The 24,497-nt window shown below is 39.4% G+C and overlaps 1 protein-coding gene across 1 annotated transcript; it reads left to right on the top strand.

The window, feature by feature from the left end:
- Nucleotides 1-5,871: 5,871 nt before the first annotated feature.
- Nucleotides 5,872-15,881, top strand: fhdc1 (FH2 domain containing 1). The gene is made up of 11 exons (XM_026303682.1): nt 5,872-6,369; nt 7,113-7,174; nt 8,978-9,080; nt 9,215-9,300; nt 9,750-9,850; nt 10,441-10,511; nt 10,863-10,970; nt 11,713-11,783; nt 12,835-12,952; nt 13,041-13,205; nt 13,695-15,881. The coding sequence occupies exons 1-11, from the start codon at nt 5,872-5,874 to the stop codon at nt 15,879-15,881; spliced, it is 3,570 nt and encodes a 1,189-aa protein (XP_026159467.1).
- The last annotated feature ends 8,616 nt before the right edge of the window (nt 15,882-24,497 follow it).

Genomic DNA, 24,497 nt, shown 5'->3' with positions numbered 1-24,497 from the left:
GAGGCTAATATTGAAGCTGCTTATAAAACTGTATGAATTAAAAAGACATTACTGTCGATTCCAGCTGGCAGCTGTTCTCTCACAATGAATGACACAGAGAGACAAGGAAGGAGATTGCAGCTTATTTATAGTAACATTTGATGAAGTGTGGTTCAGTTCTGAGTCACAGCAGAGGAACATCTGGGACAGTGGATTTAATTGCAATGCTGAAGACCAGGATTTTAATTGTATTCTTCTTCTTATCATTATTATTGTTGTTCTTCTTCTACTTATTAATGGAAGAGGACAGTGCACAGCAGACAACTAAAAGATCTCAACATCAGCTAAGTTGCAAATCCCGATGTCGAGTTGGTACAATGATAATAGGCAGAGAGCATCCTCAACCTGTAATGGAAAGATCCATGTTTGTCAGGACTGCAGGTTTAGTTTCACATTGCATGAGGTGCCCTGTACTGTACTTTGACCTCATTGGGAATTCATTCCTCATTCTAGACGTCATGTAATAATCTCCTTAAAACTGATTTTGCAGATTTGAGAATGAAGAAACTGTTGAGCTGTGTTTGAGCCATATTATTCCTCAGTAGAGAGCCAATATATCACACATGACTTTTTTTGTTTGGGAGGTAGGTGGGCTGTGCATGCAAAAAAATACATAGATGTAAACTAACTCATTATTCAACAGTATTTTGTTAAGTTTGTTGTAATCTGCAGCACAGTTTTTATCCGACCTTGGCCCTAACTAAGGGCTCCTGGTTTTTAATCATGGACTCAGACAAGCTTTGAGTTATAGTTAAAAGATAAGCAAAGAAGCTGGGAAGCTATAGGAAATAAAGGTAACTGTCTTGATGGGATTGGAAGGATTGTGGACATAGTGCTAACAGGGTCATTTATATATTTGCTCATCTGGATTGCAAATCTTGATCACTTTTCATCAAGAGAGTAGGGATCAAAGCTTGTGTGTTTTAAATCATTTGTCCTGCAATGGTGATTATCACACAAGCCAATTAAGCAAGAGCAAAGAGCCAATTAACAGCAGATTAAACTGTTCAGAGACTAGAGAGTACATGTTGCTTCCTGCATTATGAATATTTCACTAATCCTACTAAGGTTTATACAGGTGAGTTAGTTGGCTCTGTATGAGCATCACTGAATGGCAGGACATGTTACTTTATTCATAGAGAAATGAATAATTTAAACATGTTTCGCCAGAAAATGCAGACCTAGAGGTACCAAGTGCTCAGTCTTCGAAAATATTTGATAAATCCAGGATTAGAAGAATACGTTCCTTATCCACAGTGTTTCCTAATTAAAGACATTTTTCTGGTGTGTTTTTGGGGCTTTCTGGTTTTAATTTGTGTGTTATACAACCAGTGGTGATAAATGACCTGCAGTTCCCCACATGGGTGGGTGTCCATGTTTGTCTTTGTGTGTGTTTCTGACAATATGCTCAGTTCTATTGTGTGTCCTCTCCATTATGAATAAGACATGGAAATCAGAGAGATAAGCCAGCGCTGTGAAAAGAGATCCCAAATGCACATGATGTCCTTTTTGTCAGGTGAGTCCTAGAAAATACCCTTCTACATTTATTCTTGAATCAATTCATTTAGTTTATAGCTGTAAAACCATTACAAATCCAAAAATCCCCCTCAGGAGCCATAAACGAGGCCTTGATATTTCTGGTAATGGAGTGATGAAGGAGTGAAGCAGCAAAGACAGCACAGGAGACAAGGAGTTTACATGTCTTTCAGCTTGGATTATCATTGGTTGACAGTAAAGCCCACAAACACAACCCAAGTGGTGATGGACCAGTTTGATGACAAAACTTAAAATGGTACTTTCCTGCTTGAGCTTGTGATAAAATCTTCACTTGATCGACAGAAAGTGCATCAGCAACAGTTCTGATAAGCAGTAACTCTTTCAGTCACTAACAAGACTAACAAGATCCAGCCAGCTAGCAGCTTTGTGAGACTTTACTGGAAACATACAGGTCTGTACCTGTAAAGAGACAAAGAAAGAAAAGATGAGGGAATAATGTTGCCAATCTTTTTTTATGTATTCAGAAATTGAATATATTTGGTTTTTGGACTGCTGGTCAGATGAAACATTTTGAAGATTATGATAGACATGTCGTACAATTTATGTTTTCTGTTTTATAGATTACATAACTAATTAAATACTCCATTAGGTGCAGCCCCATCTTGTAGAATCTGTGTTATGATTACGTTATGAAGTGAGAAAAAATCTCTGCCACAAAAATCCCATCAGTACTTTCCCCTTCAATAACATTTGGACAGGCTGAGTTCAAGGTGCTAAGAGGGATCAAACACAAGCAGGTCTGACAGCGACGTCCCACTGAGACCTACGCAGAACTTCTCTCTGCTAACGAGCATTCCCGTGGTAATCATGATGGAGCAGGATTGGCCAAATCCCTTGTGAACGCGCCTCTCTGCCCCAGCAGTGTGAGGAAAAGACCTCAGCTCTGCAGGACTGCAATGACCCTCAGGAAATTAAGCGGGAGTTTAGCAACAGGAGGTTATTATGGCCGGTGGTGGCACCTTGACCTTCAGCATTACACATTTGTGAGTTAGATTGGATTTTGTTTGTTTTGGACTTGATGGCTCCCTGGAAACTTGTTGACAGTTATCTCCGGTTAAAGTCCTTTTCAGTTTAGCAGAATGAGATTTTAAAGAATATTTAACTACAGTTATTATTTCACCCAAAAACAATCTTTCCCTTAACCTAATAAAGGTGTTTTTGTGTCTAGAGATGTCATTGCTTCACATTTATTGTTGTAAGCATAATGATGATGACCCAGCACATCATAATGGCCTATTGAGCCAACTAGGTGATGTAGTAAAGCCCTATAAACCCATCTGTGCTATTGATGACAAATTGACAACGGCCATTGAATGAGATAACATTCAACGAAGCGTTTCTTTCTTCATGTTAATGTTACGACTTTTATTGACTTAGATTGCGTTACACATTGGAGACTAATGAAAGTGGGAGGGGTGGTTCTTGTCACTAATGAAGACTGATAGTGGCAGGAATGCCTCAGGGTCGACAACAGGTGGACTTTTTAGATGGAGCCCCACAATATGTGACTATTCATGACAGCAGGTGGATGTGTAGAATCTGGAAACACTGTCACTGCTTTTTCACCCTCAGGGCATCTCTGTATACTGCGTAAAGACTGGCCTATCTGTTACTGACAGGTGTATTTCCTCCTATGTAAATGAACTGAGACAAATGATGTCCATTGTTCCTTTTTCACAGGCTGTTTTTCAATTTGATATATAGCTAAATAGATATGAAAGCCCACAAATCAATCACTGTAACAGAGCGGGTGTCTTCACAGACTAAGGATTAGTAACACAAAGTTCAAGACCTGTTTTCCTACAATTACAGTGCTGTCAGGAAAACTGCAGCTAGTCTACAGTGTGTGTTCAGTCTTTAGGGAATGGCTTGACATTTTGGAAAATACTGTGGGTTCCATGAACAAAAATCAATACTCCTCTTTTGTCTGTACTCTTGTACTGTTGTCTTGACTTGTACTCCACCTCTCAGCACCTGTAAGTCTCATTAATGTGTTATATATTGTTTAAAAGTAAGCAAACTGTTTTGTGACTGGAGACTTTTTCTTCTTTGTATAGAACAAACAAGATAATATCTTATAGTGAGATGTAGATGTGTTGATATGCCGATTATTTTACTATTAGAGCCAGTGGAGCTGTTTCCCTTTGTAATTCCTATTATAGCAGCAGAGATAACCATGACCAAAGTAAAAGAGCGATAACATCAGTAAATGCTGCATTTTTAGCACCACAGTAGGAGATAACTCAGTGTGAGGTCAGATGTGATGAATTAGACATGAGTGATGCTGTGCCCCAGCTCCAGCTCTGAAGACAGGACAGCTGAGTGTTCAGGCTGCTGTTGGCAACATGAGGCTGTTTGTGACGTTTTCTGTATTAATTAGTAATAAACTCTGGGTTTCAGGTGGACAAGGTTGCTAACCAAGATTACTACCACAGGAAAGTATATTAGAGGCAGTAGAGTTGAAATGACAGGAAAACTGCCACTTGTAAAGTGTTCGGTAGTAATTATTTATTATTATTATCTATAAAAACATTCTAAAAATAGGAAATGCCCTGACTGATCATCCCTCCTCTTACCACCATGACCCTTTATCTCATGAGAACTTCTATTATGTTCTTGTATTTCTGTGTTTACACAGAGTATCAGATTGTCAGAGTATCACTAAAACCATGTCAACTGTGGCAGTTACTGATGTGTTGACCTGAAACACAACCAGTTTCACTCCCACAAAGAACTACAGTGCAGCCAAGACGGCGAGGGAGAGGTGAGCAGCTCAACTACTTCCTTCCCTCGTGGTTAATGAGGTTGAAGGCTGGTTGGGTTTTCCTGTCCTCATTTAATACATCATCAATAAGTACTTATACACATCTTTGTTTCTGAACAAATATGCAATAGAGCTGCACTGATAAATCAATAGGGCCAAATATATAATTTTGTTTGTTTCTTGGTGAAGACATCTTAATTATTTTTAAGCTCTGTAGAGCTGTGACTGGGCAGCTTTCAGGTTTAGATCTGAGATCCAGCCACGTAACAGATGAGCCTGCAGGGTTCAGCCTGTGTTTGTTTGTGGCCCCAATAACATGGCATGTTTTTCAGTTGCATGGCTGGATTTGTTATTGTACTCCATTCTCCAAGATGACCTTGCAAAATGAGGAGACTTATTCTGGTGCACTGTGTTGTTTTGTTAATGACGTTGCTACGTGACAAGCTTTTCCCTGTGGCAACAAATGATGCTGAACACGAGAGACCGACAGTTGTTCCCCGTAAAGCTACAGTCACTACTCAAGCAGTTTTTTCATTGTTGTTTTTTATTTTACTGGAGTTCTTCTTCTCTCTGTTATGGAGTATGTTAACACTGAGGAGTTAAGAGCCACAAACTATTGAACATTAACAGCATTGGGATGTCACTTTGATGTGAAGTGGTGGTTTTCATGTTGTTACACAAGCAGAGAACAATTTGACTTTAAAGAAACTTTTTGTGGAAATCCTATTATTTATTTATTTTTTTAACCTGCAATTACTTAAGTTTGTTCGTGGCTGCTACATGAGAACTAAGAATGAAAACGATATCAAACTGTGTAAGAGACACTAAGATGTGTCTCTGAACATTATCCATCCTAGAGCCTGACTTCAGAGCCCTTCAAAATAAAAAATAAATAATTAGATTTGCCATTTCCCTCATCGTGAGCCCCTCTGACTGGATACCACTTCTCTTTTGATCTGTTGCACCCCTTATTTGTCCAAACCTCAGCTTGTCCATGTCAACATGCTTGATTACATAACGCTGTCCTTTTTTTGTTTTTTCTTTTTGCTGTTATAGCTCCATGGCCAGCATCATTCGCCATCCTCTTCCCATGGGAGTCAACCATGAAAGGCTCTGCTCAGCACGATGGACGACCAGCTGAGTGATGGAGATGATCACAGTCAAAGGACACTCTCCCTCCATTGTGACTAGATAAAGGGACACCTATCTTCCTTCTGCAGTGAGGGGACATGCACTGAAACATTTTGATGTTCTCCCGACTGAATAGATCACCAAAAAAAACAAACAAATCAGTTCTTTAGAAATCCATCCATCCATCCATCTTCTTTTCCCGCTTTTCCTGGCTCAGGGTCACGGGGATCTGCTGGAGCCTATCCCAGCTCTCTCTCGGGTGGAAGGCAGGGGTCTTTAGAAATCATTTTGAAAAAAAGATGAAATATTGATAAGATATATTCAGGTGTGTACTGTACTTTCTCAGCATAGACCTCATATGCTGACATTGTATCTCTGTGATGCTTGTTATGAGTTTTCCGTCCACAACCAATGAGGCAGAGAGCTGCAGCAGCGAGGAGAGCAGCTGCACCACCTCCTCCATCACCACCTCTGACCCATCCTCTATGTCCAGAGACACTCACCCCATCCTACCCTCCCTCAGTAACACACCTGACATCTCCAAGCATGAAACTCCCCCTGCTCCTCCCCTGCCACCCCCACCTCCTGGTGCGCCCCCTCCTCCGCCACCTATGTCCACTAACCACAACATGAGGAAGAAGCGACGCGTGCGCAGCTTCTTTTGGAAACCGATCCCAGAGGAGAAGGTACGTGGAAAGCCCAACATCTGGACACTGGCAGTGCGACAACAGCAGTACCAGATCGATGTTCGCTCTGTGGAGGAGCTGTTTGGGCAGCAGGAGGAGGCAGTGACAGGCATACGAGGGGCGACACCAACCTCTGGAACATCAGCTTGTCTATCCCGATCTCGCTCTTTCAAGGAGAGCAGCAGGGATGAGGTAAGTGGCTGTTATTATTCTTTCTTACCATCTGACACTTAAAACACTGAAAAGCCTGTTTAGAGACTCATGACAGTAAAGCACTGCCCTCTGGGTCCCCACAATAAACTGACAGCCACTGGAGCAGTTTGCAATGAAGAGGGGAGTCCTTTGTGAGTTTTTAAATAAAGCCACGATCTCTATACACAGTGACATAAGCTTGCTGCGACATACAGTATATTGTGTTATTGTGTAGATGTTAAAAAACTATGCCTAACAATTAGTTCATTAGAAATGAATTAGTTTTTCTCTTAATAAAAAATGAACCATACAAATGTCAAAAACTGTAACAAGAGTCTGAAATGAAATGAAAAGAAAAGAAAGTGAAGAAAAAGTAAAGGAAAAGTTTAAGTCTTCACTTCTAAGATGCTGGAAACAGGTAACGTTTGCTTATTTTTCCTCATGAGTGATTAGTTATCAAAGCTGTTGTGTACTGCAGTATTTGCCTCACCATCTGTAATTCAAACCATGAAGTGTTGCTGTTTTTAAAGGTATAATTAGGTCATGTGAGGAGCCTTTTTAAAAATGTACATACTGTACCAGACAGTACAAACCATTGTTAAAGAAGGAGTCATGAACTACAAGTGTTCTGAGGCAACAACAATCAGACATGGATTGGAGCGGGGAGGTGTGTGTCTTCTTCCTACTAATCAAAACTAGACTGAAATCATATATTGTTGACCGTGTCTTTCACTTGTTTTCAGATCAGCATCCTTGACTCCAAGCGGGGGATGAATGTGGGCATTTTCCTGAAGCAGTTCAAGAAGTAAGTCCTCCATCTGCTTCACTTTCTGCGAGTAGAGAATTAGAAATGAGTTACAAATTAGAGGAAAAACCATCATAAAGAATTGTAGTAACATGCTAGACCACCATAACCCCCTCGATCCTAACAGCTAGGAAACAGTTAGATTGTGTTACGTGTTGTCTCAGCGTGAAGCAGCCAAGTGTTTATAGGTCCACTAATATAAGTTCAGAAAAAAAAATGCAAAAATTGTTGCGTTATGGAGAGTTGACACAAATAGGGAAGTGGTGCACAGAACTGTGATGCTACTGTTGTAATTCACATTAACTGATATGTGTCCTCATATAAAAACCCTTAGATTCTGGTGTTTCGGTATCTGGAAAATGTTCTTAGTTTCAGTTTTTTCAGTGGTTCATTGTTTACAGTTATTTGGTTCAGAAAGTCTCCACCAGACTCGGTGTTATTTAAGTCTGAAGCAGGCTGCAAAAGTGTGTCTGTTTGCATGAAAACCTATTTGCATGGCTCTCCACTTTATTTAAATGATATTTGACTGTCAGCCTAATGCCATCTGTCAGGACTGACTATGCGCAGTGACCTCATCACAGTCATTGTTTATATTAGTGCCTTTTACATTTGAATTCAACTCTAATACTCTATGCAGTTATCCTGTCTTATATACTGTGCTCTGTCTGTAGAGCTTTCTCCATTTGTCCTCGCTTACACAGAAATAAAGAACTCAATAATTTAAGGGTTAAATATAGCATAACATTTTTTTAGGTAACACCAAATCAATAGTAATATATAGAAACAGAGTTGCCAAGTGGAACAAACTGCTGATTACTGAAGTAACTAATACCCTTAATGTCCCCTGGATAATTTGATGATACTGTAGATTTACATATGTTCCAGTCAATTTTAACTCTTTTCTTCAAATAATGTTTACTGATCAGTTTGGTCGAGTTCCTAACGTGGCCTGGACAGAAATGAACAGAAGTGAAAGTTATTTACATTGTAAACTTTGCACAGGCAATGGTAGGTGACTGTAGTCGGAGTACTTTGGGCTTGAATGAGTACAACACTAATACTAGTACTGTAATTGTGCAGTAATCCATAAATTTTGATTCACGGGCAGAATGAAATTGCAAAAGTATTTTCATGCTGTGCTAGTTCGCGAATCTGCAAAAAAGTACAGTACTATGACCTCAGGGTAGAGCTGAGCTTAGAATATGATAGGATCAAATACAACAAACAAACTGTGGCCTCAACAGTTACACAAACATATATCTTACACAGACTATAGGCTGTACAAAGATGATACTACAGAGCTAATGTACCGGGCTGTATCATACTGTAAGGTGTCAACTTACTGAATATTATCCATGAAGGTTTTCTAAAACTCTTTCATATCAGTGATGTAATCAGGTGTTGTGTTGTAGTACTGCAGAAATGGATATGTCACAAAGGAATGACAGTACATGATTAACTGGTTTTGTAAACTTCATGTCTAATAATAAGAACTGATTCAGCTGCACACACAGATCACACAAGTGATTTGCAGCTCAGCTTTGGAGTTTGTGTCTAAACACAGTTTTTAAATGTTTGGGGTCAGTTTACAACTTGGCAAAGATTTCAATAACCTGGAAACAATGTTTTTATAATGTTGTCATTGTCTGTATTTTTGGTTAGTTTCTCTTGTTAATGAAGCCAAACTGTCTCTGTGAGGGTTTGGATTTAGTGTTTTTGTAAACACAGCAGAGACGGTGTTAAAAGAGAGCACCTGTGCCGTTAATCATTGAGCTTAATCAAAATGAGTCACCTGACTTCCAGGTCCAACCGCTCCATTGTTGAAGACATACGACAAGGAGAAGGGAAGATGTATGGAGCAGAGCTTCTCAAAGACCTGCTGAAGCTTCTTCCTGATGCAGAGGAGGTTTGTGTTTGTGTATTGGCTTTAACAAATTATGAATAGCACAAGGTTTTTGTCTAGAGACCAAAACTCATAAGACAGTTCATGCAGACTGTAGACACCATATCCTGTTGAGTTTCTCTTTATTGTCTCCACAGATCAAGAAGCTGCGGATGTTTAAAGGAGACCCGGACAAGCTGACACTGGTCGATTCCTTTATGTACCTCTTGATCCAGGTGCCACGGTAAGTTGAATTCAATGGTGTATACATGGTTTCAGTCAAAGGGAAATGTGAAGTCATTGGTTTGGCAGCGAATGAAAAGGGTTAGCACTGTTCAGAGTTTAATAATTATGTGAGGATAGATCTGCGTATCGTGTTTTCCAACACATTTACTCATTTACTTTCATGTAAAAGTCTTTATGTCTTTATTTTTCATGGACAGTGCACATAATAGAACTCCTCCAAATGTTCCTTTCTCCATTTACACTGGGTGGTAACGCAGCTATAATCTTACTAGAAGAGTTATGTAGAGGGATGCAATATTCAGTACTGATGGTCTGAGACATAATGCAATTATTGGCCGGGCCAATAAACAGTGTCTACTGAGATTAAACGAACATATTAAAAAAGCAATTATTTAATCAGATTCACTCATATCACAGATTTACCACCTCTCGCTCCGTTTCTGACAGGTTTGAGGTTCGGATCGAGGCCATGGTCCTCCGCGAAGAGTTCTTCCCTTCCTGTGCTGTGATGAGCCATGAGATCGATGTTGTCCGCATTGCCACTAAAGGTAACAGCCCACGGACAGTCACGTGCTCAGACAGGTGACCCAGATATTTGAGCCGTCCGTGGAGGTGAAAGAAAAAGTAGAAATGTGTCCCCTGAGATATAGTGATGTGGGGACTGAATGAAGAGACACTGCTGTGTCATCTTGTGATGTTTTAAGCCCAACAAAGTGGTTGGAGCAGACACATGATGCAGAAAGCAAATAACCATATCCACACCCTTAAACATAGCCAGGGATTTCAAACTGTGGGAAATGTTAAACAGAAACCATCACCTGAGTCTCGTTTCTGCGCTTTGTTGGATTTTTATTAAACCCTCCACTACAGTACCATGACCTTTTCACTACAATGCAGAGCTATTGTTATTGTAAGGGACAAGTCAAGCAGAACATTAATGATGCAATTTAATTAAAAACTATCTGCAGTATTTAACCTTTAGTCTTACTGTTTGCACTGGAAACACAGATGTCAAACTTCAAACAGAAAGCCATTTGACAATCTATGATCATATCAGACTGTTATGGCTGCTGATAGCTGGGCTGTATGATCTGACACTAGATTGTCTGATTTAGTTTATGTTGATCTCTTTTGATAGAGCTGATGAACTGTGAGGAGCTTCATGCCATTCTCCATCTGGTGCTGCAGGCTGGAAACATCATGAACGCTGTGAGTCTGCAAGTCATCGTCACTTTTTATATATGAACGCTAACTGTCATTTTAAGGGTTAGACCTCATTCTATACTTTGCAAAAAGTGTCCTTTCTTAGTCTGTTTATCATTTCCAATTCTGCATTGTCAACTCTTGTCTGGGTTTTTGTGTAAACTGTCAATATCTATAAAATTGCATGAATTGCAATGAAAATCTATGGCACAAGTTATAAACTACATTATTCTTTTAAATGCACAGACAATCTGTGACAGATCAGGCATTCTTGGTTTTGCTCTTTTCATGGGATTTGTTGTGAATAAGAAATGTACAGAATATCACTAGATTTTGTTCTTCTTGTGTTGTCTTCAGGGTGGCTATGCAGGAAATGCTGTGGGATTCAAGCTGTCCTCCCTCCTCTCATTGGCTGACACCAAGGCCAACAAGCCAGGGATGAACTTGTTGCATTTTGTCGCTATGGTTGGTAAAAGCTGCCCTTCTACAATATGACACGCTCAGTGCCATTAAGGCTTGTGTTATCTTATGTAATCTGATACAACAAGGCAAAGTGGGGCTCCAGAAATGACCATGGTGTTAAATCAACACTTACAGTATGCTGCCAGCATAATGTTCAAAGCTTCGCACAGGTGCTGGTTGTTTCACAGTTATGTTGCATAAATCTTAACCTTTGTTGTATTACTTCTTTGTAAAAGTAATGATGTAGTATAAGGTTTTCTTGTGGTTTGAACCGTTTAATCTGTGTGTGTGTGTGTGCTGCTGTTTTTCACATTATATGAAGCTTGTGTACTGTAGATGCTCTTTGACTCTGGTTGATGTATTTGAGTGTAGAGTGCTAACCATTTTTAAAGACATCAGCTTCTTCCAGTTACTGTTTCTTATGGGAAAGTCTGTGGTCTACATTGAATTCAACTGTGAAATCAGACAAGAGTCCTGTTATGTAAAGATTACATTCTAAATAAAACAGTGAAGTTTAAGCAAAAGATAATTATTTGTCAGCCATAGAGTTTGAATTAGTCTGATATAAATCTGTCACAGCAGTAAACAGTGTCTCTAAACACTGAGATTACAGGAGGGCAGCTGGGCAGCAGATGGAGACAGGAAACAGAAAAGAGCCAAGAGTTGCTGGCCAAGCACTTCCATAACCAAACAAGATTTTCACACTGCCAAAACTTTGAATTGTTTAATGTGTCTGTCCACACAGGAGGCAAAGAAAAAAGATGAGAAGCTGCTCAAGTTTCCAGAAAAGCTTCAGGATGTCCAGAGCGCAGCCAGGTAAACAAAGTCAAAATGGACTCATACAAATGATCCTCTAAAAAGAAAATACATCCTCTGCAACATTACAACACATTGGTTAGTGCACTTGAATCCTGACTATGAAGTCACAAAGGGCTGCTCTGTTTGTTTAATCTTAATCAGTTTTCCAGAGCTTTGCCACTGAAAACAGGTGGATTATAGCAAAAGCTGTATTTGACTGGCAGTACATCTGGTGCTGCATTGGTATTATCAAAAATATGGGGAACAGTAAGCAGGATGATACCAGATTCATGCTTTAACGACACTAGTAACTCAAAAATTCACTACAAGTTCAGACACATTTTGTTTTCCATAGTACCCTATCTGCACTGAGACAGACTGGTGACCTGCCCAGGGTCTACCTCAACATTGAAACAAAAAGCTGTTCCCTGTCTAGAGCCAGTGGTTTGTCCATTCTGGGCTTCTGTAGAATCATGGCAGTGCAACATGGCTGCTTCTGTGAAAGGAGACCTGCTCCCCATGTAGATTTAAAAGGCTCATTCTGAGATTAACAAAATGTAACACTTGTTATTTTTTGGTGATTGCATTTTAATGACAACATATTTCTGAATACTATATTACAGTTCTGCTAATACCTAACACAAACACATAACATAAATGACCGAAATTGTTAATAAGTGTCTTTTTTTTAATTTTTTTTTATTGATGACTTAAAAATCAAGTCTAGCCTCATTAATAAAGCTGACACATAACCCTAAGCTCAGTACTTTGAGAGTCATTTGCAGAACACAGTGTGACTTTGGAGGCTGTCAAGCTCTGTCAGCTTCATAAGGTCATCTGTGTGTCGTGGCAGTGCAGTTCCTGCACCACTGAGCTGTGAGACAACCTTACCCCTGTCTCGCTCCCTCCTTCAGCATTTCTCCCCACAGTCCTTCCCTCACCTTTCACAAATGACATTCTGACAGGATTCAACAAAATGTTGTCAAATACGTTCAACTCTTAACTAGAGGATGCAGCTCGTTTCAGTTTCTGTCACTAAGTCCTTGTCTCGTTTAAAATTTTCACATAGAATCTCAGTGGAGAACATCGAGGTGGAGTTTTCCTCCTTGTATGTTCGGATTAAGTCCCTGGAGGAAAAGATTCAAGGAGATCAGGAGCTACTTCAGCAGCTGGAGCCTTTTTTGCAGGTGAAACGTCAGTCGTTATGCAATACAATATAAACAGAGGCACAGAAACATGTAATGAATAAAAACTGCGTGTGTTTGCCTCTCTCAGAGTGCAGCACGGACACTTCAGGACCTGAAGAGACGCAGGCTGGATCTGCGTAAAGAGGGAAATGCTGTCATCGATTTCTTTTGTGAAGACAAGGACACATTCAAGCTGGACGAGTGCTTCCGCATCTTTCAAGACTTCTGCCTCAAATTCAAGAAAGCTGTAAAGGTTATTAAAGGATCATATTGGTTAATAAGAGCTTTCTGAAGACATCAACTTCTTCCAGTTACTATTTCATGGCTCTCATTCAGAATAGTATTGATGAGGTTACAAACACTGAGCTAAGTGCTGAGATCTGGATCACTTATTCCAAAGTAGGATGTACAACATATGGTCAAAATTTTTACTTTAAGTAGATCATTTTTATATCTTCCACAGTAAAAAGTTTGTTTATAGTTTATATGACATTCACCACTGTTGGACCAATCATGAGAATCAATCTGCAGAAGCCAAGCTTCAAGCTTTTAGTTGTTTCTTTGGATAATTTATAACTGATTGCAAAGTAAACTACTCAAAGTAAGGTCATGCTGAAATAACTTAAGATAAGTGGATTTAGAGGTAAAAAGATGCTTGAGATGTTATATTCTTCTAGTCTGATTTGTCTTCAGTTGTTTCATTATTTTTCCTCTCTGCTTGCCACCTCTCTCTCTCTCTCAGGACAATGTAGATCGTGAATTGAAGGAAGCAGCCAGGCAGCGTCGTCTGAGAGAGCTGGAAGAAAAACGCTTTGCGTGGTCAGGTGCAGATCAAAGTGGGGGATTTGGTCGCAGCAGCAGTGAGAACGATGTAGAAATGCTCACCAAGGAAGGTCTCCTGGACTTCTTGCAGCAGAGGTCTCAGAGTCCACACAGCCCCCTGGGACGTTCTGCCAGTGCCCGTCGCCACCGTCACACCATGACCTCTATGGCAGACCGTGAACTCCAGGGATATCTTGAGCTCTTTGGAGGGACTGGGAATCCCACTGGCTATTCAAAGTTTAACAGCCTACCTCGGTCAGGCCGCGCCATACAAAGGAGGATGACCCCGTGGATTTTAGCCCAGGACGATAACCGTGAGCTGGGCTGTGGCAGACAGGTTACGTCTCCATGTGCAGAAACTGAACCTATCAGCCCACTGGCCAGGTTGTCCTCCTCTGGGCTAAATGATAATGAGGACACATACAACAACAACAGTAAATACGCATCTCTGTCAGAGGGAAGTGCTTTGCCTCGTCCTTTTTGTGTCTATCAGAATCCCACCCATCTTCCCAACCCAGCAATTACTGGCCACATGAATGTTAGTGTGGAGAAGCATACTTTAGTTCATGGTCCTCAAGCGTTTGACCTACCTAGTCCAAACAATAATAGTAATCATATACACTTTGTCAATAAGGAGGATGTCGTAGTGACGGATCTGGAAAATGAGAGACCTCCCAGGAATCTGGAGAACTTTCTACATGATAAAATGATTGAAAGAGGGATGAACCCTAAGGTGGTGTGGGAAGACAAAATAGACACACATGCTGGGCTCACTCATGAGAAAGACAAAGAAGAAGAGGACAACAGCACAGTTTCATCAACAACCTGTGATACACCCCTCCCTCTAGATAGCTCTGTGTCCAATAAGAAGCCAATGTTTTACATAATAGACTGCACAGAAACTGACTGCTCTGTCACCTTGGATTTCTCTGAGGCTGAAAGTGCATCTCTAATAAAAGAGGGACTTCATTTCAGAACAGCTGACTGCAGCAAAGATCAGGAGAACCATCAAGATCCAAGCTCTCGCTCTTCCAATTTGGAGTCTTTGTCACCCAATGACCAGTCCGTTTCAACCAATGAGCTTTCAGCACCAAAATCTGTAGATGCAGCATCCATGACTCAATCACTGACCACAGAAGAGTGGGACACAGAGAGCTGTGACACTGCTGAGGGAAAGCAGGTGGCTGAGAAGAATGCACAGAAAAGATCGGTGCATGCAAAGAGTAAATCTAACAAAGCAGCAAAGTGTAACAGAGGTCGTGGCATCCAAACTCTGACCAGCAACGAGAGCCAGGGCATGCGCAAAGTTGTACCTATTAGTAAGTTTATGAGGACAGGTAGCAGCAAGAGAACAGAGAGACCTTTGGTGCATGACAGTGGAGACTTACACCGGCCTCTTAGAGACCAGAGCACCCCAGCAAGAGGAAGAAGTGAGAAGACAACAAGAACTCCTCGACACTCCAGTCTGCCTCCAGATGAGTCAAAAGCTCAAAGGGGAACTACCCTCACAGGAACCATTTCACGATTGGCACGTGATTTAACTCCGAGGAAGGCTTCCATTCACAAGCCAAGCGCCAAACCCCTGAGGAACATTCCCAGACCGCCTCCTGAGGAGAAGATGTGCCGCTCCACTATGAGAGCCCTGGCCCAGGCCCAGGCCCAGGCCCAGGCCCAAGCCCAAGCCCAGGCCCAGACCCAGGCCCAGGCTCATGCACAGGGTGGAGGTTCTTCTGAGAACAGCAGCTCACACACACTCAGTGCAAAAAACACCTCTGATGTCCCCAGCTTTGCCCGTAACACTGTAGCGTCATCTTCCAGAACCAAGAAGGAACTGGGCCCCCCATCTGTCCCCTCCACCCCATCTCGTAGTCCTTCACTCATAGGTCGACAGCCCTCTGTGAAGCAAAACAGGTTCTCACCCACAGTTCACGCAAGCGAGGAACGGCCGCAGGGCACAAACCTGCGACGAGTGCAAAGTGTGAAGACTACCAGTCGAAGCACCTACCGAAGTGAGACTCCCCCACGTGAGGATATTCGTAAAACTAGCAGCTTTTCTGAAAAGTCTCTGGTGACGCCCAGCAAAAGTGCTAAACCATGCTGGAAATAAAATAAAACTAGTGGAGATGGACTACAGAAAGATGATGAGACATTGTCTCTGAATGAACAATATTCACTTTCCTTGCCAATATACAGTGCAGACCTCTCTCACATGATGCAAAGGACATGAATCTAAAAATCTATCTCACCTTGGAAAGTCCCTCCAGTGGCAGACTCTGTATCAGGTTTTAAACTGCAAGAAGCAAGATGCAATGGACCTCTCCACATGTTCTTTTTTGGTCTTACAAAGAAGTTCTCAAGCATTAACTAATCTGACATATGGCAAATTGGTGTTTTTACACAGGAGCCTCTTTGCCTGCTTAGCTGTCTGTGTACTGTATGTGCTACTGTCTGTGATGATGTTGGTGTTGAGCACTACTGACTATGTAATGCTGCTAAAGCTCTGAGAATTTGAAACAGTTTCAGTGTCTGTTTCATTCAGGGTTACAAGATTCAGTGTACCTTAATTTGCTGCTGCTATAGTGTCGTTTAGTTTGTTGCACCCTCCTGTAAAGTTCAGAGCTGTTTGCATTTTGATTGTGTTGCTTGATACCTCAGAAAAAATGCAGTGGCCTTGTACCAGCAGAAGAAGTAGGATATGTTCAGTTTGCACTGCATGATGAAGATGTAAACAAAATCATATCACTGGGTTTAACAGAACTGCAATGTGACTTTTTACAAATCCCTGGTATACTAATAATACTATATTATATATACAGTCACAGATTATACATCCACAGTGTATACAAACTGTGGTACTTCTTATACCTTGTGTATTTGTGTGTCGGTAGTGTGTAAATGTGGTAGAACTCCTCCATAATATAATGGAGTAGACGTGCATGTAGGGAACGTTTCCTATACTGTAGGTTAATACAAGATCAATGCTGATGCTTTGAAAGAAAAGCATTTAACATGTCTGAAAACCAATGAAATTGTGATCATTCATGTGAACTAATGTTACAGCTGTGATTGTAGTCTAATCACATTTTCTCCAGGCCTGCACATTAATGGACAAGTTTAAATAGCAGAAGTAGCCGTAAACTGGCCATAAATCAGCTCAGCCCAATTTGTGCCTCATCTATTACCATTTCATTCAAGTCACAGAGCTAGTCATCCAGTTTCCTGGCAAGTAAATACCTAGTCATTTATTAGTAAACCCAAGGTGTGTATTACCATATTCGTTGAATCTTTCATGACTTCGATGTGGTGGAAAATATATTTGGTCTGCTCCAAACCAAAAATTCCAGGAAAATTTCTATATTTCCCATATTTGTAATATGGGAAATATGTCCATGCCAATTTCATATGTCACTGTTATACAAATGTTATTTTGTATAGATGTATATAAATAATATTACATGAACATTAACAGAAATAACTGTGAGCTTATAAATGAGCACAGACTGATATTTCAGTACTGTCTGTATTACTTGGAAGAAAACTGATGCCGATGCTTAGTGATGCCTGATGAGAGGGTTCGAACTGGGGCTAGATTCAGACCCGCTGACCATTTCACACCACTTGCCTTTCCAACTGCATTGTGCCAACACTCACAACAGTGCATTGCCTTAAAGCTTAATGTAGCTGATTCATCACCAGTAGAAAATCCTTGATTGTAAAAGTAGAAACCTTTCTTACATTCCATCACAATATACTGAGACAGTGACTGGTCAGTGCTTTATTTTGTAAACAATGTAAAAACTGTATTTTTCTATCAGAAAAATACTTTCATGGCATTGAAATGGAAAGGTAAAAGAATTAATAAGGTATGTGGCAACACAGACATTTTAAAATGGTGAAAGCTTCCATATCTTCCATCAGATGTTTGACAGCCCTGTGTGCAGTGTGTTGGCATGCTGCGAGTGTCTTCCTGTTCCCTGTAATGCAAATGAAGCTGATGAAACAAAAGGTCTAGTCTGATGGGCCACTGTGTGTGGCCTACATGTCTAAATTTACAGCCCCTTTCACAGAGCACCATGTAAGACTGCAGCTACGGTTTATTTTTGTTATCATTTTGTCTATAAAGCCCTTGAAAACTGGCATTTTAGTAGGATAAACACTAATGCACAAATCTGTCTGAAAATTCAGTGTAATAAAGGACCCATCTATCATGCTAATAAGTTTAAACATAGAGGTCAGAGGTCTGAAAATATATAAGGTAATAGAAAAAAAAATGCCAATTACAAAAACTGACCTAAAAACTGAAGTTGATGTGTTGAAAGTGATGATTGTGTCCAACAAATCACCCAAACTAAAAAATAACTTGGTTTGCTGATTCAAAATTAAAATTGTAAAACTGGAAATTTTGCTGACAAAAGTTTGATTATTAAAATTGTTGCTGATTATTTCTCGAGAGGATAATGATTATTGGAAAGATATTTTAGATTAAGCATAAAAAATAATTCTTTCTTAACATTGACAATAGTAGTTGGACGGTATTGAAAACTATGGAAAAAGCCAGTAAGTTGATCTTGACATAAGATTAGTCAAAATTTTTAAAAGTAACTCCTCCTGAAAAATTGAATATAGTTGCATTAGTTCTTAACAACCTTGAAAACAACATAGGTCCCATTTCAAAATGTGAAAAAATGTGTCTATTGTAAATGACACCAAATTTGTCTCCTTTTTACTGTTATCCCTACAATTTGGATTGTGGGAAAAACTTTTGTTTTCATTTGGATTATAAATGTTAAAAAATCCAAAAATTGACACAAAAATTAAATAAGTCCCCATTTTATGCACTGACTGCCTTAAACCTTCTCTTTTGTGTATCCCACAATGCCCCCTGCTGCTGGTATATACACAGCATTACAATGGGTGCCCTTTACATTATGTCTTACTGGCCTGCAGCAGTGGAGCTGCTGTGGAATTTGAACACTGACTTGCCCTTTTCACTGCTACTTCCTTGTTATGGGATGGTTACCATAGTAACACTCCTTTATTTACCAATACTGACTATGGCCCCATAAAGCAAACGGTCAGTGTCATCTGCAAACCTGTGTCACGTTAAAGTGTTTAATGTCAATCTACCCAAACCTGCACATAACCTGACTTAATATGATTTGGACTGAGTCTATTTTTGCTTTTTAAAATCATTACCTGCGCAAGTGCTAATTGTGCAGTAGTGTTATCTGTATTGCCTCTGTTTTTATTTCACCAGATGATTAATGTTTTGGCATCATGTTTTTTGTGCAATGGAAAGAAACGACTGGTAATGGTGTTTTTTTTTTTGTTTTTTTTCACTCTTTGTGATGAGAATCTTAATTTGTCTGCTGTAGTTTTCACACCTGAGGTGCTTCACTTCTCTGCTTGGTCTCCTACAATCTGAAGTCTCGTGATGATGGAAATCAAAGATCACTACATTAAGCAAATGATCATGTCTGATCACTAGACAACAGGGCTGCAAATTGTGACATTAACTCTGTTGCAGTTTTTATTTCTGATGATGACACAAAGAATGAAATAAAAATCACACGTTGCTGTGTAAAGTCAGCACTTTTTGCTGTTTCTTACTGTGGATGTTGCTTTCACTAATGAACCATGAACTTTTGTTTTTGAATACCTGGTTTACTGTGCAGTCACATGGTTGTTAAAAAAAAACTTATATCATTCACCACTTTTGATATGGCTTTATATGCTTGGTTTTAACTAGAACAAAGCATGTTGATTTTTTTTTTTTTTTCAATATAATGTATACTTCATGCAGTATTTTTAGAAAGGCTATGTCACTGTTAATCTTGTACCATCAGTCTACTGTGGTAACAGCAGACTGATGGTACATATGTGCAAAACCCAACAGTCGGTGTCCCACATCTACATTAAACCACTAGAGTGCAGCAGAGTATCTTGGCTTATCGGTCTGTAACTATACTGTCTTATTTTTTCCAATAACACTTCTGTAAAACATACAAAAGGCTTTGCAAATTAGGTCAAACATACATTTAAAAAATTTAACTTATTCAATATCATTGCTGCAGTAAGATTCAATTACTGTATTAGAAACACTAGAAACCGAAGTAAACACTTTGCTGACTTGAAAAAACATGTGCATTTTTAATAATAGCAGTAAAAGTAGACTTTAAAATGAATAGACTGAAGTAACTAACAGAATGGAATAACCACTGACTGGATCATAGAGAAAACCACAATAACTTTTGGTTTTCTCTCGTGGTTTTTTTTTTTTTCTTTTCTTTTTTTCTTTTTTTTTTTATATTATATATATATATATGTGTGTGTGTGAATTTTCAGTTATTATTATCAAAAACCATCATTAATAGCACAAGGGCTTATCTGGATTTTCCAAAAAGAAAAAAAATATATAAATTGTGGTATGCCTTGATCTTGTTTACATATGGTCTTTGGGCATGACCTGTATGGGCTACTACCAAAGGCAGAGTACTATATAGTGTTTGGCATGGGATGTGTAACAGCTTGTGTCTTGGCACGTTTAGCTTTAGATCAAAGTTACTGCAGCCATGTGTGAGGGATTAAGTTCCTCTCAATCCTCAATCCTCCTTATCCTGCATCTGAACCCCAACACCTGAAGAGTAGGGTCTTTACTTTCACTCTGCTACTGCTGCAGGGCTTCTCCTTACTACATATGACCCTTAGCTAGAAAAGAAAGCACTGATAATTTAGTTAATGGTGAATTTAAAACAAAAGCAACTCAAGGATGTTCTACTGCTCGTCAAGCATGTCATGAAACAGACAACTGGGACTAGAAACGACAGTGTTCCTGCACAGAAGGGTGGTTTCAACAAGACGATCCCTAGAAAGAGTGAGTCACAACTTCTCTGTTTCATAAGCAGCTCTCAGTGCATTTCACAGCTGTTTCTTTTTTTCTGGTGTAATGTTGGGATATTTGTAGCAGACCTTCTCTGACATCAAGCACCAAGAACTAAAAAATTTAATTGCACAAGGAAAATGATGTGATTTTATTTTGGTCATGCAACCTTGAGTTCATCTGTGTTCATTCTTCAGGCATAATTTGGTTTTTAATCTCAGGTGACATGCAGACTTCTCTTCTGTGTCCTGGTGATGACCTTATTTCCTCTCACTTTAAAGGACACACTGTCACTACTGGTTCTGCTCACTGCATCATTGACCTTTAACATGCACATAAATGTTTGGGCTGCAGCCCAACATACTATACCAATAATCCCTGATTCATTCACAGTACTGAATGAATCAGGGATTATCAATAGGAGATCGACAGAGTTTAGCAGGCTGTTTAAACTGTTGCTAGACATCTGTCCAGTTGTCAATAAAACTCTGCAACACAATAAGATTGATCAGAAGGTTCAAGATGCTGTTATGTGTTATATGTGAAGCTGATGTCCACTTTTTACTTCTGTCCTCAGATTTTCATGACATGAACCTCACAGACACAGAGAAAGAAGAAAACTGAAGGAACGGACATGGGGTGAGGCACCAATTCTATACTAGACATTACCGGATTAAACTGCTTCCACTTATTTATTATTGTGTTGCAAGATATGCTGAAAACTGTCTCCTTCTGTATGTAGTGTGGGAATATGTAGGGGAGTTGAAAGGATGTAACAGATAAGTCAGAGAAGCAGAAAATATTTCAATAATGAGTAATGAGAATTGTTATTTTTTGGAAATATTTTTGGTTTTTAGAACATCACTATGGATTCTAGCAATTTATAACAGCTATTTTTAATTTGTTTAGAATGTTTTATTAATTAAAAGGCTAATTGGATATTTAGGAGATAATCAGCAACAGTGATGAGAATTGTTGGTTGCAGGCCTGGTGATCAGCTTTACAATATTTTTGTCGATTCAGCCTCTACATTATAATGGCTGCTATTAAAGTTAATATAGAAGCTCAGACCGTGCAGGGAGTCAACACAGGGTCTAAAGACTTGACTCCACATTTACAGTACATGATTTATTTGAAACTGTTGTTTAGCTGAACGTGAGAAATATTGCTAGGCACAGTAATTATGTTTAAAAGCCTATAAATTATCACATTCTATGAGTTACTCCACAAATGGACATATATTTGGTTTGCAAGCAGTATTACTTCACAGTATTACTGAAAATCTGTCATGTTTTTAGAGTAATTCTACTCTCATAAGTTCTAAAAAATCATTGGACAGTAGCTTGACTTAAATGACACAATGCACAACAGTCTTCCCAATTATTGTTTTACTCTGGAAAACCCCCATGATTATCATTTCCACATCAAACTTTCATTGCAATTTGGTTCTCAGCATATGTTCAATTAAAACACCACGAATGAGACAAAAGATTTTGTTCAATTATTCAGCAGCCACTCACAAAGCTCTGTGCTAATCCCGCAGTGCTCTGCTGAACTGATGACTGCAGCAGGTGCAGGCAGCTGAAATTATTGACAAATGATCAAACACTGGTCTGTATAGTCTCCTTTTATCTTTACACTTAGTTTTCCTAAAGCGTTACCATAGTTTGCCTGATCAGTAGGCGATTGTAAAGCATTGTACAGTGGGATTTAATTACATGTACTTTCTTTGGTGATTTTAATCAGGCAAAAATGTATTTTTGGTTTTTACCCCCAACATTCAAAGTCAGATAATGAGCAATGAGTCAGCTTCATTGTGCAGTTTGACTAGATCACAGCACTGAATTTCCTTTAAAATGTTATTGCAACAGTGAAATGTGATTGATAGACACTTTATTCATTATTATTATTATATTCATGATATAATAACACTTTGAAGGGACTATTCTGAATATTATACTATGAGTAGGTTTTTTTTTTTTAGACTTGCACAGTTGCTGCTTCAGCTTTTAGTTAAAGTTAATTGCTTCTTAACTAACTGGGTTTCAGATGTTACTGTGGTTGTTTAGTTATTAAAAAATAAAAAGTTTAAATAAACAAAAATCTTTGTACCAAGTCTGAGATTGTGCACTGCATGCTAATCAGGTGCCCTTTGGCTGTGGCACACACACAGACACACACACACACACACACACACACACACACACAGAGCATTAATTTTCTAAAATAGTTGCGAGGCCTTCAGAAGGAGCGAGATCAGCCCCCTCCCCCTCCCGATGCACACGGACAATAAACCTCATACCTCCGTTTCTTTCTGTCACACATGCACATTAGTGGAAAAGGAATGCAAATAACTTGTTTCTGTCTTTTTCCTTTACTTTTCTTCCTTTTTTTAAATGTGAAAAGGCTCTTTCATGGATTGCTGCATAGTGTAGGGTTGTCATGGCAACAGCCTCCCTCATATGAAGGGAGGGGCTTGATGTCCCATCCAGAGGCTGATGTTTAGAAACTTTCCAAATGCAGTCAGTTTGAACCAAATGATGTTCAGTAGCCTGTACATGTTAAGTATTGTTGCTTTTAAATGTTATTTATTTGTTGTCAGAGGTGAAATTGAACTAAAATCAATAGCTTAATAATAATTTATACCTTAATAATGGACTTAATGTAAAATGTGGAGTGTGATAAACCCACATCAATTTATCACCTGACTCTGCTGCTTTAACACATTAGCATTTGGGCATTTCAGCTCATTGTTTGTGTTTCACAGCACGACACTCTATTGTCTGGGTTCACTCTCACTGCTCTCATCAGTGATTTTACTTTTAGCTTTAAAATGTAGGACTTTTGCTGAAGAGTTATTATTTTTACACTATAATAATATTTCTAGTTCCTATTATTCTTAAACTGCCTGTTTAACCACGGTAAAGAAAAACAGAAATAATGCATGGGTACCAAGACTATTTTTACACATGAATGTAAAAATGATTTTTTTTTTTTTTTTTTGGACTGGATTAGCTCTAACTGCATTTGGCTGCTTTAGCCTTTTCCTTTTATTGTCGGCGGGTCCCTTTAATAAATGAGGTGGAAGTGAGCAGGGGCTGCTCTGAGTTCAGCTATAGTTGGTTCGTACAGAGCAGGAGACAGGACGGTGGACGGAGGGGAGCTCCAACCAGAGATACAGGGAGAATCAGTGAGGATCTCTGCCTGTCATCATCTGCTACTGTAAGTCATTGAGTCATTGTGGTTTCTACACTAGCAGAAAAGAAAACCATGAGGTGGGTGAACTTGCAGTAGGTTATGTGTTTGTTTAGGAAATATTTGCTGGGATTTAAGTGTCCACACTTTGTGCCTCTTTATTTCACGTGTGGCATTTGAATTAAAGCAACAAACAAAAAAACTGCAGAAATGTAAGTGTCCATACGGTTGTGGCAGCACCTGGTGGATATTTATGAAAGAGGACCATTTCAGTCATCAGGTCTGTCTGCAGCAGGCTGACGTTAGTGCCAGCATCTTAAATCTGTGAAAACATGAATGAAATTCTGTGCCTACTGGTCCTTTTGCTGAGGTGAATCAAACACGTGACTGGTGGTTTTATGTTTTATGTACACAGTTTAAAGTTCAGCAAGTTTAATAAATATCCAGGATTGTTGAGAGAAGGCATCAGTTCCCAGCTTTTGTTTGAGAAGATTAGAGTACTGAGGGTTTTTAGAGAGCTGCTGTGTGTTTGCATTTAGTTATTAGTGAATATTTCTTTACTTGTGAGTGAGTCCAGTTAGATTTTAAGTTGAGTTTTCCAAAGCACAGGTTAAACACAGGTGGTGTAACTAATGACATATTTAACTG

This window comes from Mastacembelus armatus, chromosome 1 (genome assembly GCF_900324485.2).
Source record: "Mastacembelus armatus chromosome 1, fMasArm1.2, whole genome shotgun sequence".
Taxonomy (NCBI): domain Eukaryota; kingdom Metazoa; phylum Chordata; class Actinopteri; order Synbranchiformes; family Mastacembelidae; genus Mastacembelus; species Mastacembelus armatus.
Note: the sequence above shows the minus strand (reverse complement) of the source record. Positions and strands in the feature narration are given on the sequence as shown.